This window comes from Pan paniscus, chromosome 12, assembly GCF_029289425.2.
Source record: "Pan paniscus chromosome 12, NHGRI_mPanPan1-v2.0_pri, whole genome shotgun sequence".
In the NCBI taxonomy this organism is placed as follows: domain Eukaryota; kingdom Metazoa; phylum Chordata; class Mammalia; order Primates; family Hominidae; genus Pan; species Pan paniscus.
Window position 1 is genome coordinate 82,545,724 of NC_073261.2, and position 16,143 is coordinate 82,561,866.

Below are 16,143 nucleotides of genomic sequence, written 5' to 3' on the forward strand. Positions count from 1 at the left end.
GAGGCCAGGCGATCGAGACCAGCCTGGCCAACGTGGAGAAACTCCATCTCTACTAAAAACACACAAAAAATTAGTCAGGAGTGGTGGCGCACACCTGTAATCCCAGCTACTTGGGAGGCTGAGGCAGGAGAATCACTTGAACCTGGGAGGCGGAGGTTGCAGTGAGCCAAGATTGCCCTAGTGCACTCCAGCCTGGGTGACAGAGAGAGTCTCTGTGTTAAAAAAAAAAAAAATGTACGCTCAATGATGTCTGCTGCCTCATTGCTTGTAGTAGCAAAAGCCTGAAGATAATCTGGCCATCAAGATGGACTTAATGGGTGGGTGATTACGGCTAGACTAACTGGAATGCCGAGGAAGACCCAATCAGACGGGAGGGAGAGGTGCTGCCCTAACTGAAAAGAAACCAGCTACAGACCAGCATGCAGAGTATGATCCCGCTACGTTTACAAATGTGTGTATGCATGGAAACATCAGGAAAGACACATGCCATACAGTGCCGTCTGGCTTTCTTTGAGGGCTGGTATGACCGCGACTTCCCTTTTAACCAGAGATTCTCTCCTATTGTCTCCATTTTTCTCAATGACCCTATGCTATTTCTACGATCTTCCAGCCGGTGAGGATATCTTAATTTTGCTTAAAGAATAAAAGCAATAGGGGTGTTCTGTGTCGCACTGAAGGTTAGTGCTGGTCCCAACAATGCTGTTTCCTTTTTTTGAGATGGGGTCTTGCTCTGCTGCCTAGGCTGGAGTGAAGGTGCAATCACGGCTCACTGCAGCCTCCACCTCCAGGAATCAAGCAATCCTCCCACCTCAGCCTACCAGGTAGGCCCACGCCACCATAACTGGCTAATTTTTATAATTTTTTGTAGAGATGGGCTTTCACCTTGTTGCCCAGGCTGGTCTCGAACTCCTGAACTTAAGTGATCCACGCACCACAGCCTCCCAGAGTGCTGGGATTACAGGCATAAGCCACCAACGCCCTGCTGGATGCTGTTTTTTCAAATGACTCTACCTCTCACTTTCTCCTTTAAATTCACTTTAATAGAAAGGGCTTAATGTGATATACAAAGACTTGGGCAGGGGGGCGGGTTCAGTAATAAAATGACAGATAATTACCGGATCAGCGTCGTAAACTGCTGCACCGCCCCAGGCATCTTCGTAGGACTCGGGAGGCAGTTGGTGTCTAGTGGGGTCACGCTGCTGGGAGGCAGAAGATGTGGCCAGGTCATGGGGGCAGCCACCTTCTGCAGGGAGCTCTCCTCTCAGAGTCGCCTGCCACCTTACCTTTCCACACAGGTGTCCTCGTCAAGATCCTTCGTCTCTGCTTTCCATAGAAAGTCATCCAAGTCACGCACTTTTTCTAGAAACAGGGCTGCGAGTGACTGAGCCTTCTCCCTGGTGGCCAATTCCTGCTCTCTGCTGCGCCTGTCAATGCTGGTCAGGTCCACTGCAAGCAGGGGATGTGGAGTCACAGGTGGCCTATTCCCTGGCACCTGCTCACAGGTGAAGAGCTTGGTGCACGCCCAGCTCACAATGCTGATCACCCCTCATGGGGCTCTGGGACATTCTCCCCACCCTCAGCCATGAAGCAAGGGGCAGAGCAGAGAGAGGCAGAGGGACCCCAAGGGCTGGGCCTTCACCCTGCCAGGCCTGACCACATCTGCAGAAGCCTCAGGGTAAGAGCAGTGGATCAAAAAATGGGAAAGAGTAGAGGCCCCGCCCAAGTCCCACTACCCAGGCTCATTTTGAGGACATCTTAGGACAGAGCAAGAGCCTTCAGAGCCAAGGGCCACATGACAGTCATGCTCTGGCTCCAACTCCAGCTGTCCAGGAAGCTTTAATGAGGACTCAGTGCCCCTCCATGGGGAGAAGTTGGGCTGGTCAGGGGGAGGCTGAGTAGTTAGGCTCCCAGATAGTGAGCGTTCCATCCAGAGAGTGAGAATTCTATCCAGATAGTGAGAGTTCAAACCAGATGGGGAGAGTTCTATCCAGATAGATAGTGACAGTTCTATCCAGAGGGTGAGAATTCTATCCAGATAGTGAGCGTTCCATCCAGAGAGTGAGAATTCTATCCAGATAGTGAGAGTTCAAATCAGATGGGGAGAGTTCTATCCAGATAGATAGTGACAGTTCTATCCAGAGGGTGAGAATTCTATCCAGATAGTGAGAGTTCCATCCAGAGAGTGAGAATTCTACCCAGATAGTGAGAGTTCTATCCAGAGGGTGAGAATTCTATCCAGAGAGTGAGAGTTCTATCCAGAGGGTGAGAATTCTATCCAGATAGTGAGAGTTCTATCCAGAGGGTGAGAATTCTATCCAGATAGTGAGAGTTCTGTCTACATGGTGAGAGTTCTATCCAGATAGAAAGTGAGATTTCTATCCAGAGAGTGAGAGTTCTATTCCCACACAGTGAGAGTTTTATTCAGATGGTGAGAATTCTATCCAGATAGATAGTGAGAGTTCTATCTAGAGTGAGAATTCTATCCAGAGAGTGAGAGTTCTATCCAGAGGGTGAGAATTCTATCCAGATAGATAGTGAGAGTTCTATCCAGAGAGTGAGCATTCTACCCAGATAGTGAGAGTTCTATCCAGAGAGTGAGAGTTCTATCCAGAGAGTGAGAATTCTATCCAGATAGTGAGAGTTCTCTCCAGAGGGTGAGAATTCTATCCAGAGAGTGAGAGTTCTATCCAGAGGGTGAGAATTCTATCCAGATAGTGAGAGTTCTATCCAGAGGGTGAGCATTCTATCCAGATAGTGAGAGTTCAATCCAGATGGGGAGAGTTCTATCCAGATAGATAGTGACAGTTCGATCCAGATGGTGAGAATTCTATCCAGACAGATAGTGAGAGTTCTATCTAGAGTAAGAATTCTATCCAGATAGATAGTGAGAGTTCTATCTAGAGTGAGAATTCTATCCAGAGAGTAAGAGTTCTATCCAGAGGGTGAGAATTCTATCCAGATAGATAGTGAGAGTTCTATCCAGAGAGTGAGAGTTCTATTCCCACACAGTGAGAGTTTTATTCAGATGGTGAGAGTTCTATCCAGATGGTGAAAGTTCTATCGAGTTATTAAGAGTTCTATCCAGAGAGTTAGAGTTCTATCCAGACAGATAGTGAGAGATCTAACGAGACAGAGAGTGAGAGTTCTATCCAGATAGACAGTGAGAGTTCTATCCAGAGAATGAGAATTCTATCTAGATAGTGAGATTCTATCCAGATGGTGAAAATTCTATCCAGACAGAAAATGAGAGTTCTATCCAAACAGTGAGGATTCTTTCCAGACAGATAGTGAGAGTTCGATCCAGAGTCAGAATTCTATCCATATAGTGAGAGTTCTATGCAGATGGTGAGAATTCTATCCACACAGATAGTGAGAGTTCTATCCAGAGAGTGAGAATTCCATCCAGATAGTGAGAGTTCTATTACGATGGAGCGAATTCTCCCCAGACAGATAGTGAGAGTTCTATCCAGAGGGTGAGAATTCTATCCAGATAGATAGTGAGAGTTCTATCCAGAGAGTGAGAATACTACGCAGATAGTGAGAATTCTATCCAGATAGTAAAAATTCTATCCAGATAGATAGTGAGAGTTATATCCACAGACTGAGAATTCCATCAAGATACACAGTGAGAATTCTATCCAGAGAGTGAATTCTTTCCATATAGATAGTGAGAGTTCTATCCAGAGTTAGAATTCTATCCAGATTGTGAGAATTCTACCCAGATAGTGTGAGTTCTATCCAGAGAGTGAGAATTATATCCAGACAGTGAGAATTCTATCCAGATTGTGACAGTTCTATCCAGAGGGTGAGAATTCTTTCGAGACAGGTAGTGAGAGTTCCATCCAGACAGTGAGAATTCTATCCAGAGACTGAGAGTTCTATCCAGATGGTGAGAAGTCTATGCAGACAAATAGAGTTCTATCAAGAGTGAGAATTCTATCCAGATACTGAGAGTTCTATCCAGAGGGTGAGAATTCTATCCAGATAGATTGTCACAGTTCTATCCACAGAGTGAGAATTCCAACGTGATCGACAGTGAGAATTCCATCCAGATGGTGAAAATTCAACCCAGATAGCGAGAGTTCTATCCAGAGAGTGAGAATTCTGTCTACATAGATAGTGAGAGTTCCATCCAGACAGATAGTGAGGGTTCTAGCCAGATGGTGAGAATTCTATCCAGATAGTGAGAGTTCTGTCCAGATGGTAAGAATTCTATCCAGACAGATAGTGACACTTCTATCCAGATGGTGAGAATTCTATCCAGACAGATAATGAGACTTCTATCCAGAGAGGGAGAATTCTATCCAGACAGATAGAGAAATTTCTATCCACAGGGTGACAGTTCTACCCAAAAAGATAGTGAGAGTTCTATCCAGAGAGTAAGAATTCTATCCAGATACTGAGAGTTCTATCCAGATGGTGAGAATCCTATCCAGACAGATAGTGAGAGTTTTATCCAGATGGTGACAATTCTATCCAGACAGATACTGAGAGTTTCATCCAAAGAGTGAGAATTCTATCCAGATAGATAGTGAGAGTTCTATCCAGAGAGTGAGAATTCTATTCAGATAGACAGTAAGAGTTCTATCCAGATGTTGAGAATTCTATCCAGATAGTGAGAGTTCTATCCAGAGGGTAAGAATTCTATCCAGAAAGATAGTGAGAGTTCTTTCCAGAGAGTGAGAATACTATCCAGATAGATAGTGAGAGTTCCATTCACATGGTGAGAATTCTATCCAGATAGTGAGAGTTCAATCCAGAGGGTAAGAATTATGTCCAGATTGATAGTGAGAATTCTATCCACAGTGAGAATTCTATCCAGACAGATAGTGAGAGATCTATCCAGAGAGTGAGAATTCTATCCAGATAGATAGTGAGAGATCAATCGAGAGAATGAGAATTCTATCTAGATAGTGAGAGTTGTATCCGGATGGTGAAAATTCTATCTAGAAAGGCAATGAGACTTCTATCCAGAGACTGAGAACTCTATCCAGATAGACAGTGAGAGTTCTATCGAGATGGTGAGTATTCTATCCAGATAGTGACAGTTCTATCCACAGAGTGAGAATTCTATCCAGACTGTGAGAGCTCTATCCAGAGGAGGAGAATTCTATCTGAAAGATTGTGAGAGTTCTATCTAGAGTGAGAATTCTATCCAGATAGTGAGAGTTCTATCCAGAGGGTGACAATTCTATCCAGATACATTGTCAGAGTTCTATCCACAGAGTGAGAATTCTATCCTGATCGATAGTGAGAATTATATCCAGATGCTGAGAATTCTATCCAGATAGTGAGAGTAGTATCCAGAGAGTGAGAATTCTATCGAGAAAGGTAGTGAGAGTGCTATCCAGACAGAGAGTCAGAGTTCTATCCAGACGATGATTATTCTATCCAGATAGTGAGAGTTCTCTCCAGCTGGTGAGAATTCTATCCAGACAGATAGTGAATATTCTATGCAGATGGTGAGAATTCTATCCAGACAGATAATGAGACTTCTATCCAGAGACAGAATCCTATCCAGATAGATAGTGCGAATTCTATCCAGAGAGTGACTGTTCTATCGAGAAAGATAGTGAGAGTTCTATCCAGAGAGTAAGAATTCTTTACAGATACTGAGAGTTCTATCCAGATGGTGAGAATTCTACCAGACAGATAGTGAGAGTTTTATCCAGATGGTGAGAATTCTATCCAGACAGACAGTGAGAGTTTTATCCAGAGAGTGAGAATTCTATCCAGATAGCTAGTGAGAGGTCTATCCAGAGGGTGAGAATTCTATTGAGATAGATAGTGAGAGTTCCATCCAGAGGGTGAGAATTCTATCCACATTGATACTGAGAGTTCTATCCAGAGAGTGAGAATTCTATGCAGGCAGACAGTGAGAGATCTATCCAGAGAATGAAAATTCTATCCAGATAGATAGTGAGAGCTCTATCCAGAGAGTGAGAATTCTATCCAGATTGATAGTGAGAGTTCTATCCAGAGAGTGAGCATTCTATCCAGATAGTGAGAGTTCTATCCAGATGGTGAGAATTCTATCCAAACAGATAGTGAGAGTTTTATCCAGAGAGTCAGAATTCTATCCAGAGAGATAGTGAGAGTTCTATCCAGAGGGTGAGAATTCTATCGAGAAAGATAGTGAGAATTCTATCTAGAGAGTGAGAATTCTATCCAGATAGTGACAGTTCTATCCAGATGGTGAGAATTCCTTCCAGATAGTGAGAGTTCTATCCAGAGGGTGAGAATTCTATCCAGATTGATACAGAGAGTTCTATCCACAGAGTGAGAATTCTATCCAGACAGATAGTGAGAGTTCTATACAGAGACTGAGAATTCTATCCAGACAGTGAGAGTTCTATGCAGAGATTGAGAATTCTATCCAGACAGTGAGAGCTCTATCCAGATGGTGAGAATTCTATCTAGACAGATAGTGAGAGTTCCATGCAGATGGTGACAATTCTATCCAGACAGTGACAGTTCTATCCAGAGTGTGAGAATTCTATCCAGATAGTGAGAGTTCTATCCAGATGGTGAGAATTCTATCCAGATAGAGAGTGAGAGTTCTATCTAGAGTGAGAATTTTATCCAGATAGTGAGAGTTCTCTCCAGAGGGTGAGAATTCTTTTTTTTTTTTTTAATTATACTTTAAGTTTTAGGGTACATGTGCACATTGTGCAGGTTAGTTACATATGTATACGTGTGAAATGCTGGTGCGCTGCACCCGCTAACTCGTCATCTAGCATTAGGTATCTCTTCCAGCGCTATCCCTCCCCCCTCCCCCCACCCCACAACAGTCCCCAGAGTGTGACGTTCCCCTTCCTGTTTCCATGTGTTCTCATTGTTCAATTCCCACCTATGAGTGAGAACATGCGGTGTTTGGTTTTTTGTTCTTGCGATAGTTTACTGAGAATGATGATTTCCAATTTCATCCATGTTCCTATAAAGGATATGAACTCATCATTTTTTATGGCTGCATAGTATTCCATGGTGTATATGTGCCACATTTTCTTAATCCAGTCTATCATTGTTGGACATTTGGGTTGCTTCCAAGTCTTTGCTATTGTGAATAGTGCCGCAATAAACATACGTGTGCATGTGTCTTTATAGCAGCATGATTTATAGTCCTTTGGGTATATACCCAGTAATGGTATGGCTGGGTTAAATGGTATTTCTAGTTCTAGATCCCTGAGGAATCGCCACACTGACTTCCACAAGGGTTGAACTAGTTTACAATCCCACCAAGAGTGTAAAAGTGTTCCTATTTCTCCACATCCTCTCCAGCACCTGTTGTTTCCTGACTTCTTAATGATTGCCATTCTAACTGGTGTGAGATGGTATCTCATTGTGGTTTTGATTTGCATTTCTCTGATGGCCAGTGATGGTGAGCATTTTTTCATGTGTTTTTTGGCTGCATAAATGTCTTCTTTTGAGAAGTGTCTACTCATGTCCTTCGCCCACTTTTTGATGGGGTTGTTTGTTTTTTTCTTGTAAATTTGTTTGAGTTCGTTGTAGATTCTGGATATTAGCCCTTTGTCAGATGAGTAGGTTGCGAAAATTTTTTCCTATTTTGTGGGTTGCCTGTTCACTCTGATGGTAGTTTCTTTTGCTGTGCAGAAGCTCTTTAGTTTAATTAGATCCCATTTGTCAATTTTGGCTTTTGTTGCCATTGCTTTTGGTGTTTTAGACATGAAGTCCTTGCCCATGCCTATGTCCTGAATGGTAATGCCTAGGTTTTCTTCTAGGGTTTTTATGGTATTAGGTCTAATGTTTAAGTCTTTAATCCACCTTGAATTGATTTTTGTATAAGGTGTAAGGAAGGGATCCAGTTTCACCTTTCTACATATGGCTAGCCAGTTTTCCCAGCACCATTTATTAAATAGGGAATCCTTTCCCCATTGCTTGTTTTTCTCAGGTTTGTCAAAGATCAGATAGTTGTAGATATGCGGCGCTATTTCTGAGGGCTCTGTTCTGTTCTATTGATCTATATTTCTGTTTTGGTACCAGTACCATGATGTTTTGGTTACTGTAGCCTAAGAGGGTGAGAATTCTATCCAGATAGATAGTCAGAGTTCTATCCACAGAGTGAGCATTCTATCGAGACACATAGTGAGAATTCTATCCAGAGAGTGAGAATTCTATCCAGATAGATAGGGAGAGATCTATCTAGACAGATAGTGAAAGTTCTATCCAGATGGTGAGAATTCTATCCAGACTGATAGTGAGACTTCTATCCAGAGATTAAGAATTCTATTCAGATAGATAGTGAGAGTTGTATCCAGAGGGTGAGAATTCTATCCAGATAGACAGTGAGAGTTCTATCCACATAGATATTGAGAGTTCTATCCAGACAGTGAGAATTCTATCCAGATAGAGAGTGAGAGTTCTATCAATAGGGAGAATTCTATCCAGATAGTGAGAGTTCTATCTAGAGGGTGAGAATTCTATCCAGATAGATAGTCAGAGTTCTATCCATAGAGTGAGAATTCTATCCAGACAGATAGTGAGAGTTCTATGCAGAGACTGAGAATTCTATCCAGATACTGAGAGCTCTAACCAGATGGTAAGAATTCTATCCAGACAGATACTGAGAGTTCCATGCAGATGTGAGAATTCTATCCAGATAGTAAGAGTTCTATCCAGAGGGTGAGAATTCTATCCAGATAGATAGTGAGAGTTCTATGCAGAGATTGAGAATTCTATCCAGATAGTGAGAGCTCTATCCAGATTGTAAGAGTTCTATCCAGAGGGTGAGAATTCTATCCAGATAGATAGTGAGAGTTCTATGCAGAGATTGAGAATTCTATCCAGATAGTGAGAGCTCTATCCAGATGGAGAGAATTCTATCTAGACAGACAGTGAGAGTTCTATCCAGAGAGTGAGAATTCTATCCAGTTAGTGAGAGTTCTATCCAGATGGTGAGAATTCTATACAGATATAGAGTGAGAGTTCTATCTAGAGTGAGAATTTTATCCAGATAGTGAGAGTTCTATCCAGAGGGTGAGAATTCTATCCAGATAGATAGCCAGAGTTCTATCCATAGGGTGAGAATTCTATCCAGACAGATAGTGAGAATTCTATCCAGAGAATGAGAATTCTATCCAGATAGATAGTGAGAGCTCTATCCAGAGAGTGAGAATTCTATCCAGATAGTGAGAGTTGTATCCAGATGGTGAGAATTTTATCCAGACGGATAGTGAGAGTTTTATCCACAGAGTGAGAATTCTATCCAGAGAGATAGTGAGAGTTCTACCCAGAGGGTGAGAATTCTATCGAGAAAGATAGTGAGAATTCTATCCAGAGAGTGAGAATTCTATCCAGATAGTGAGAGTTCTATCCAGATGGTGAGAATTCCTTCCAGATAGTGAGAGTTCTATCCAGAGGGTGAGAATTTTATCCAGATTGATACTGAGAGTTCTACCCACAGAGTGAGAATTCTATCCAGATAGATAGTGAGAGATGGATCCAGAGAGTGAGAATTCTATCCAGATAGATAATGAGAGTTCTACGCAGAGACTGAGAATTCTATCCAGATAGTGAGAGCTCTATCCAGATGGTGAGAATTCTATCCAGATAGTGAGAGTTCTATTCAGAGGGTGAGAATTCTATCCAGATAGATAGTGACAGTTCTATGCAGAGACTGAGAATTCTATCCAGATAGTGAGAGCTCTAACCAGATGATGAGAATTGTACCTAGACAGATAGTGAGAGTTCCATGCAGATGGTGAGAATTCTATCTAGATAGTGAGAGCTCTATCCAGATGTTGAGAATTCTACATAGACAGATAGTGAGAGTTCCATGCAGATGCTGAGAATTCTATCCAGACAGTGAGCGTTCTATCCAGAGGGTGAGAATTCTATCCAGACAGATAGTGAGAGTTCTATCCAGAGAGTGAGAATTCTATCCAGATAGTGAGAGTTGTATCCAGAGGGTAAGAATTCCATCCAGATACATAGTCAGAGTTCTATCCACAGAGTGAGAATTCTATCTAGATAGATAGTGAGAGTTATATACAGAGAGTTTCAATTCTATCCAGATAGTGAGAGTTGTATCCAGAGAGTGAGAATTCTATCCAGATAGACAGTGAGAGTTCTATCCAGATAGACAGTGAGAGTTCTATCCAGATAGTGAGTATTCTATCTAGATAGATAGTGAGAGTTTTATACAGTGAGTGAAAATTCTATCCAGATAGTGACAGTTCCATGCAGACGGTGAGAATTCTATCCAGAGAGTGAGAGTTCTATCTAGAGGGTGGGAATTCTATCCAGATAGATAGTGAGAGTTCTATGCAGAGATTGAGAATTCCATCCAGATAGTGAGAGCTCTATCCACATAGTGAGAATTCTACCTAGACAGATGGTGAGAGTTCCATGCAGATGGTGAGAATTCTATCCAGATAGTTAGAGTTCTATACAGATGGAGAGAATTCTACCCAGACAGATGGTGAGAGATCTATCCAGAGGGCGAGAATTCTATCTAGATAGATAGAGTTCTATCCAGAGAGTGAGAATTCTATTCAGATACTGACAGTTCTATTCAGATGGTGAGAATTCTATCCAGATAGTGAGTGCTATCCAGAGAGTGAGAATTATATCCAGATAGGTAGTGAGGGTTCCATCCAGAGAGTGAAAATTCTATCCAGACAGATAGTGAGAATTATATCCAGATAGGTAGTGAGGGTTCCATCCAGAGAGTGAAAATTCTATCCAGACAGATAGTGAGAATTCTATCCATATGGTGAGAATTCTGTCAAAATAGATAGTGAGAGCTCTACCCACAGAGTGAGAATTCTATCCAGATAGTGAAAGTTCTATTCAGATCGTGGGAATTCTATATATAGAGAGAGTGAGAGTTCTATCCAGAGAGTGAGTATTCTATCCACACAGTAAGAGTTCTATCCAGATGGTGGGAATTCTATCCAGATAGATAGTGAGAGTTCTACCCAGAGAGTGAGAATTCTATCCAGATAGATAGTGAGAATTCTATGCAGATGGTGACAAATCTATCCAGATAGTGAGAGTTCTACCCAGAGAGTGAGAATTATATCCAGATTGACAGTAAGAGTTCTACCTAGAGAGTGAGAATCCTATCCAGATTGTGAGAGATGTTTCCGGATGGTGAAAATTCTACCTAGACAAATAGAGTTCTATCCAGAGAGTGAGAATTCTACCTAGACAGATAGTGAGAGTTCTATCCACAGAGTGAGAATTCCATCCAGATAGATAGTAAGAGTTCTATCCAGACAGATAGTGAGAGTTCTATCCAAATAGTGAGTATTCTATCCAGACAGATAGTGAGAGTTCTATCCAGATGGTGAGAATTCTATCAAGATAGACAGTGAGAGTTCTATCCAGATGGTGAGAATTCTATCCTGACAGATAGTGAGAATTCTATCCAGAGACATAGAATTCTATCCAGATAGATAGTGAGAGTTCTATCCAGAGGGTGAGAATTCTATCCAGATAGTGACAGTTCTTTCCAGATACTAAGAGTTCTATCCGGAAAGATAGTGAGAGTTTTATCCAGAGAGTAGGAATTCTATCCAGTTAGTGATAGTACTATTCAGATGGGAATTCTCTCTAGATGAATAGCGAGAGTTCTATCTAGAGAGTGAGAATTCTATGCAGATAGTGAGAATTCTATCCAGATGGTGAGAATTCTATCCAGATAGATAGTGAGCGTTCTATCCAGATTGTGAGAATTCTATCTAGCTATATAGTGAGAATTCTATCCCGATGGTGAGAATTCTATCCAGATAGTGAGTGCTATCCAGAGAGTGAGAATTATATCCAGATAGGTAGTGAGAGTTATATCCAGAGAGTGAAAATTCTATCCAGATAGTGAGAGTTATATCCAGAGAGTGAGAATTCTATCCAGATAGATAGTGAGAGTTCTATCCATATGGTGAGAACCCTATCAAGATAGATAGTAAGAGTTCTACCCACAGAGTGAGAATTCTATCCAGATGGTGAGAAATCTATCCAGATAGTGAAAGTTCTATACAGACAGTGAGAATTCTATCCAGATTGATAGTAAGAGTTCTATCCAGAGAGTGAGAATCCTATCCAGATTGTGAGAGTTGTTTCCAGATGGTGAAAATTCTACCTAGACAGAGAGTGAGAGTTCTATCCAGAGAATGAGAATTCTATCCAGACAGTTAGTAAGAGTGCTAACCAGATTATCAGAATTCTATACAGATAGATAGGGAGAGTTCTACCAAGAGACTTAGAATTCTACCCAGATCGTGAGAGTTCTATCCAGATGGTGAGAATTCTATCCAGACAGATAGTGAGAGTTCTATCCAGAGAGTGAGAATTCTATTCTATCCAGATAGATAGGGAGAGTTCTACCAAGAGACTTAGAATTCTACCCAGATCGTGAGAGTTCTATCCAGATGGTGAGAATTCTATCCAGACAGATAGTGAGAGTTCTATCCAGAAAGTGAGAATTCTATTCTATCCAGTTAGATAGTGAGAATTCTCTCCAGATGGTGAGAATACTATCCATATAGTGAGAGTTGTTTCCAGGTAGTAAGAGTTCTATCCAGAAAGATAGTGAGAGTTTTATTCAGAGTAAGAATTCTATCCAGTTAGTGAGAGTTCTATCTAGATGGTGAGAATTCTATCCAGACAGATAGCGAGAGTTCTATCCAGAGAGTGAGAATTCTATTCAGATAATGAGAGTTCTATACAGATGGTGATAATTCTCTCCATATAGATAGTGAGAGTTCTATCCAGAGAGTGAAAATTCTATCCAGATACACAGTAAGAATTCTATCCAGAGAGTGAGAATTCTATCCAGATAGATAGTGAGAGTTCTATCCAGATGGTGAAAATTTTATCCAGATAGATAGTGAGACTTCTACCCAGAGAGTGGGAATTCTATCCAGATAGTGAGAGTTCTACCCAGATGGTGAGAATTCTATCCAGATAGTGAGCGTTCTCTCCAGAGAGTGAGAACTCTTCTATCCACATGGTGAGAATAACCATGAGAGAATAACCTCTATCCAGAGGTGAGAACTCTGGATAGAGTGAGAACTCTGGATAGAGGTTATGGTGAGAATAACCTCTATCCAGAGGTTGAGAATTCTATCCAGACAGATAGTGAGAGTTCCATCCAGAGAGAGAATTCTATCCAGATTATGAGAGTTCTATCCAGACAGGTAGTGAGAGTTCTATCTAGAGTGAGAATTCTATCCAGATAGTGAGAGTTCTATCCAGAGGGTGAGAACTCTATCCAGATAGCAGGAGTTCTATCCAGAGAACTCTATCCAATTTGATATTCTATATTTCTGGATAGAGAATTCTCTGGATAGAATTCTATCTTGATAGAATTCTCACTCTCTGGATAGAACTCTCACTATCAATATCAGAAAGATAGACTATCAAGATAGAATTCTATCCAGAGAGTGAGAATTCTATCAAGAACTCTGACTATCTATCTGGATATAATTCTAACCCTCTAGATATAACTCTCCCTATCTGGATAGACTTCCCACTCTAGATAGAACTCTCGCTCTCTATCTTGATAGAATTCTTACTCTGTGGATAGAACTCTCAATATCTATCTGGATAGAACTCTCACTGTATATCTGGATAGAATTCTCACGCTCTGGATACAACTCTCACTACCTATCTGGATAGAATTCTTAGTATTTGGATGGAAGTCTCACTATGTGTCTGGATAGAATTCCCTCTCACTATATCTGGATAGAATTCTTAGTATCTGGGTGGAACTCTCACTATGTGTCTGGATAGAATTCCACACCCTCTGGATAGAACTCTCACTATCTATCTGGATAGAATTATCACTCTCTGGATAGAACTCCCACTATCTGTCTCGATAGAATTCTCACTCTGTGGATAGAACTCTGACTATCTATCTGGACAGAATTTTCACCCTCTGGATAGAATTCTCATTATCTGGATAGAATTCTCACTCTAGATAGAACTCTCACTATCTATCTGGATAGAATTCTCACCATCTGGATAGAACTCTCACTATCTGTCTGGATAGAACTCTCAGTATCTATCTGGATAGAATTCTCACTCTCTGGATAGAACTCCTGCTATCTGGATAGAATTCTCACCCTCTGGATAGAACTCTCACTGTCTGGATAGAATTCTCACCATCTGCATGGAACTGTCACTATCTGCCTGGATAGAATTCTTACCGTCTGGATAGAGCTCTCACTATCTGGATAGAATTCTCAGTCTCTGCATAGAACTCTCACTGTCAATCTAGATAGAATTGTCACTCTCTTCATAGAACTCTCACTATATTTCTGCACAGAATTCTCATTCTCTTGATAGATCCTTCACTATCTGCCTGGATAGAATTCTCACCCTCTGGATGGAACTCTCAGTGTCTGGATCGAATTCTCACCATCTGGATGGAACTCTCACTATCTATCTCGATAGAATTCTCAACCTCTGGATAGACCTCTCACTATCTATCTGGATAGAATTCTCACTCTCTGGATAAAACTCTCACTATCTGTCTGGATAGAATTCTCACCATCTGGATAAAACTCTATCTGTCTGGTAGAATTCTCACCATCTGCATAGAACTCTCACTGTCTGGATAGAATTCTTACTCTTCTATCCACATGGTGAGAATTCTATCCAGATAGTAAGAGTTCTATCCAGGGGCAAGAATTATGTCCAGATTGAGAGTGAGAATTCTATCCACGGAGTGAGAATTCTTTCCAGACAGATAGTGAGAGATATATCCAGAGAGTGAGATTTCTATCCAGATAGATAGTAAGAGTTCAATCAAGAGCGTAAGAATTCTATTCAGATAGTGAGAGTTGTATCTGGATGGTGAAAATTCTATCTAGACAGGTGGTGAGACTTCTATCCAGATAGTCAGAATACTATCTGGATACATAGGGAGAGTTCTATGCTGATGGTGAGTATTCTATCCAGATAGATAGCGAGAGTTCTATCCAGAGAGTGAGAATTCTATCCAGATAGTGAGAATTCTACCAAGAGAGTGAGAATGCTACTGAGACAGTGAGAGTTCTATCAAGATGGTGAGAATTCTTTTATTTTATTTTATTTTATTATTATTATACTTTAAGTTTTAGGGTACATATGCACAATGTGCAGGTTAGTTACATATGTATACATGTGCCATGCTGGTGTGCTGCACCCATTAACTCGTCATTTAGCATTAGCTATATCTCCTAGATGGTGAGAATTCTATCCAGATAGATAGTGAGAATTCTATCCAGATGGTGAGAATTCTATCCAGATACTGAGAGTTCTTTCCAGGTAGTAAGAGTTCTATCCAGAAAGATAGTGAGATGTTTACCCAGAGCGTAAGAATTCTATCCAGTTAGTGAGAGTTCTATCTAGATGGTGAGAATTCTATCCAGACAGATAGCGATAGCTCTAACCACAGAGTAAGAATTCTATTCAGATAGTGAGAGTTCTATCCAGAGGGTGTAAATTCTATCCAGATAGCTAGTGAGAGTTCTATCCAGAGAGTGAGAGTTCTATCCAGATAGATAGTGAGAGTTCTATCCAGAGAGTGATAATTCTACCCTGATAGTGAGAATTCTATCCAGATGGTGAGAATTCTATCCAGATAGTGAGAGTTCTTTCCAGATAGTAAGTTATATCCTCAAAGATAGAGTTTCATCCAGAGAGTAAGAATTGTATGCAGTTAGTGAGAGTTCTACTCATATGGTGAGAATTCTATCCAGACAGATAGCGAGAGTTCTATCTAGAGAGTGAGAATTCTAAGAATTCTATCAGATTGTGAGTGTTCTATCCAGATGGTGAGAATTCTATCCGGACAGATAGGGAGAGTTCTATACAGATTGTGCGAATTCTATCCAGATAGATAGTGAGAATTCTATCCAGATGGTGAGAATCCTATCCAGATAGTGAGTCCTATCCAGAGACTGAGAATTATATCCAGATAGGTGGTGAGAGTTCCATCCAGAGAGTGAGAATTCTAACCAGATAGATAGTGATAGTTCTATCCAGATGGTGAGAATTCTATCAAGGTAGATAGTGAGAGTTCTAACCAGGGAGTGAGAATTCTATCCAGATAGTGAGAGTTCTATCCAGATGCTGAGAATTCTATCCAGATAGATAGTCAGAACTCTATCCAGAGAGTGACAATTCTATCCAAATAGT

The 16,143-nt window shown here is 41.1% G+C and overlaps 1 protein-coding gene across 2 annotated transcripts in view; it reads right to left on the minus strand.

Moving 5' to 3' along the window:
- ABCG8 (ATP binding cassette subfamily G member 8) overlaps window positions 1–16,143 on the minus strand; it is a 54,381-nt gene that overhangs the window by 14,789 nt on the left and 23,449 nt on the right. The window contains exons 7-8 of one of the 2 annotated variants that reach the window (XM_034953037.3): window positions 1,284–1,446; window positions 1,116–1,196 (exon numbers count right to left, since the gene is read on the minus strand). In XM_034953037.3, coding sequence (XP_034808928.2) covers window positions 1,116–1,196; window positions 1,284–1,446 — 244 coding nt within the window. Of the gene's footprint in view, window positions 1–1,115; window positions 1,200–1,283; window positions 1,447–16,143 lie in introns of both variants that reach the window. The other variant, XM_003822709.6, reaches the window with a different exon arrangement.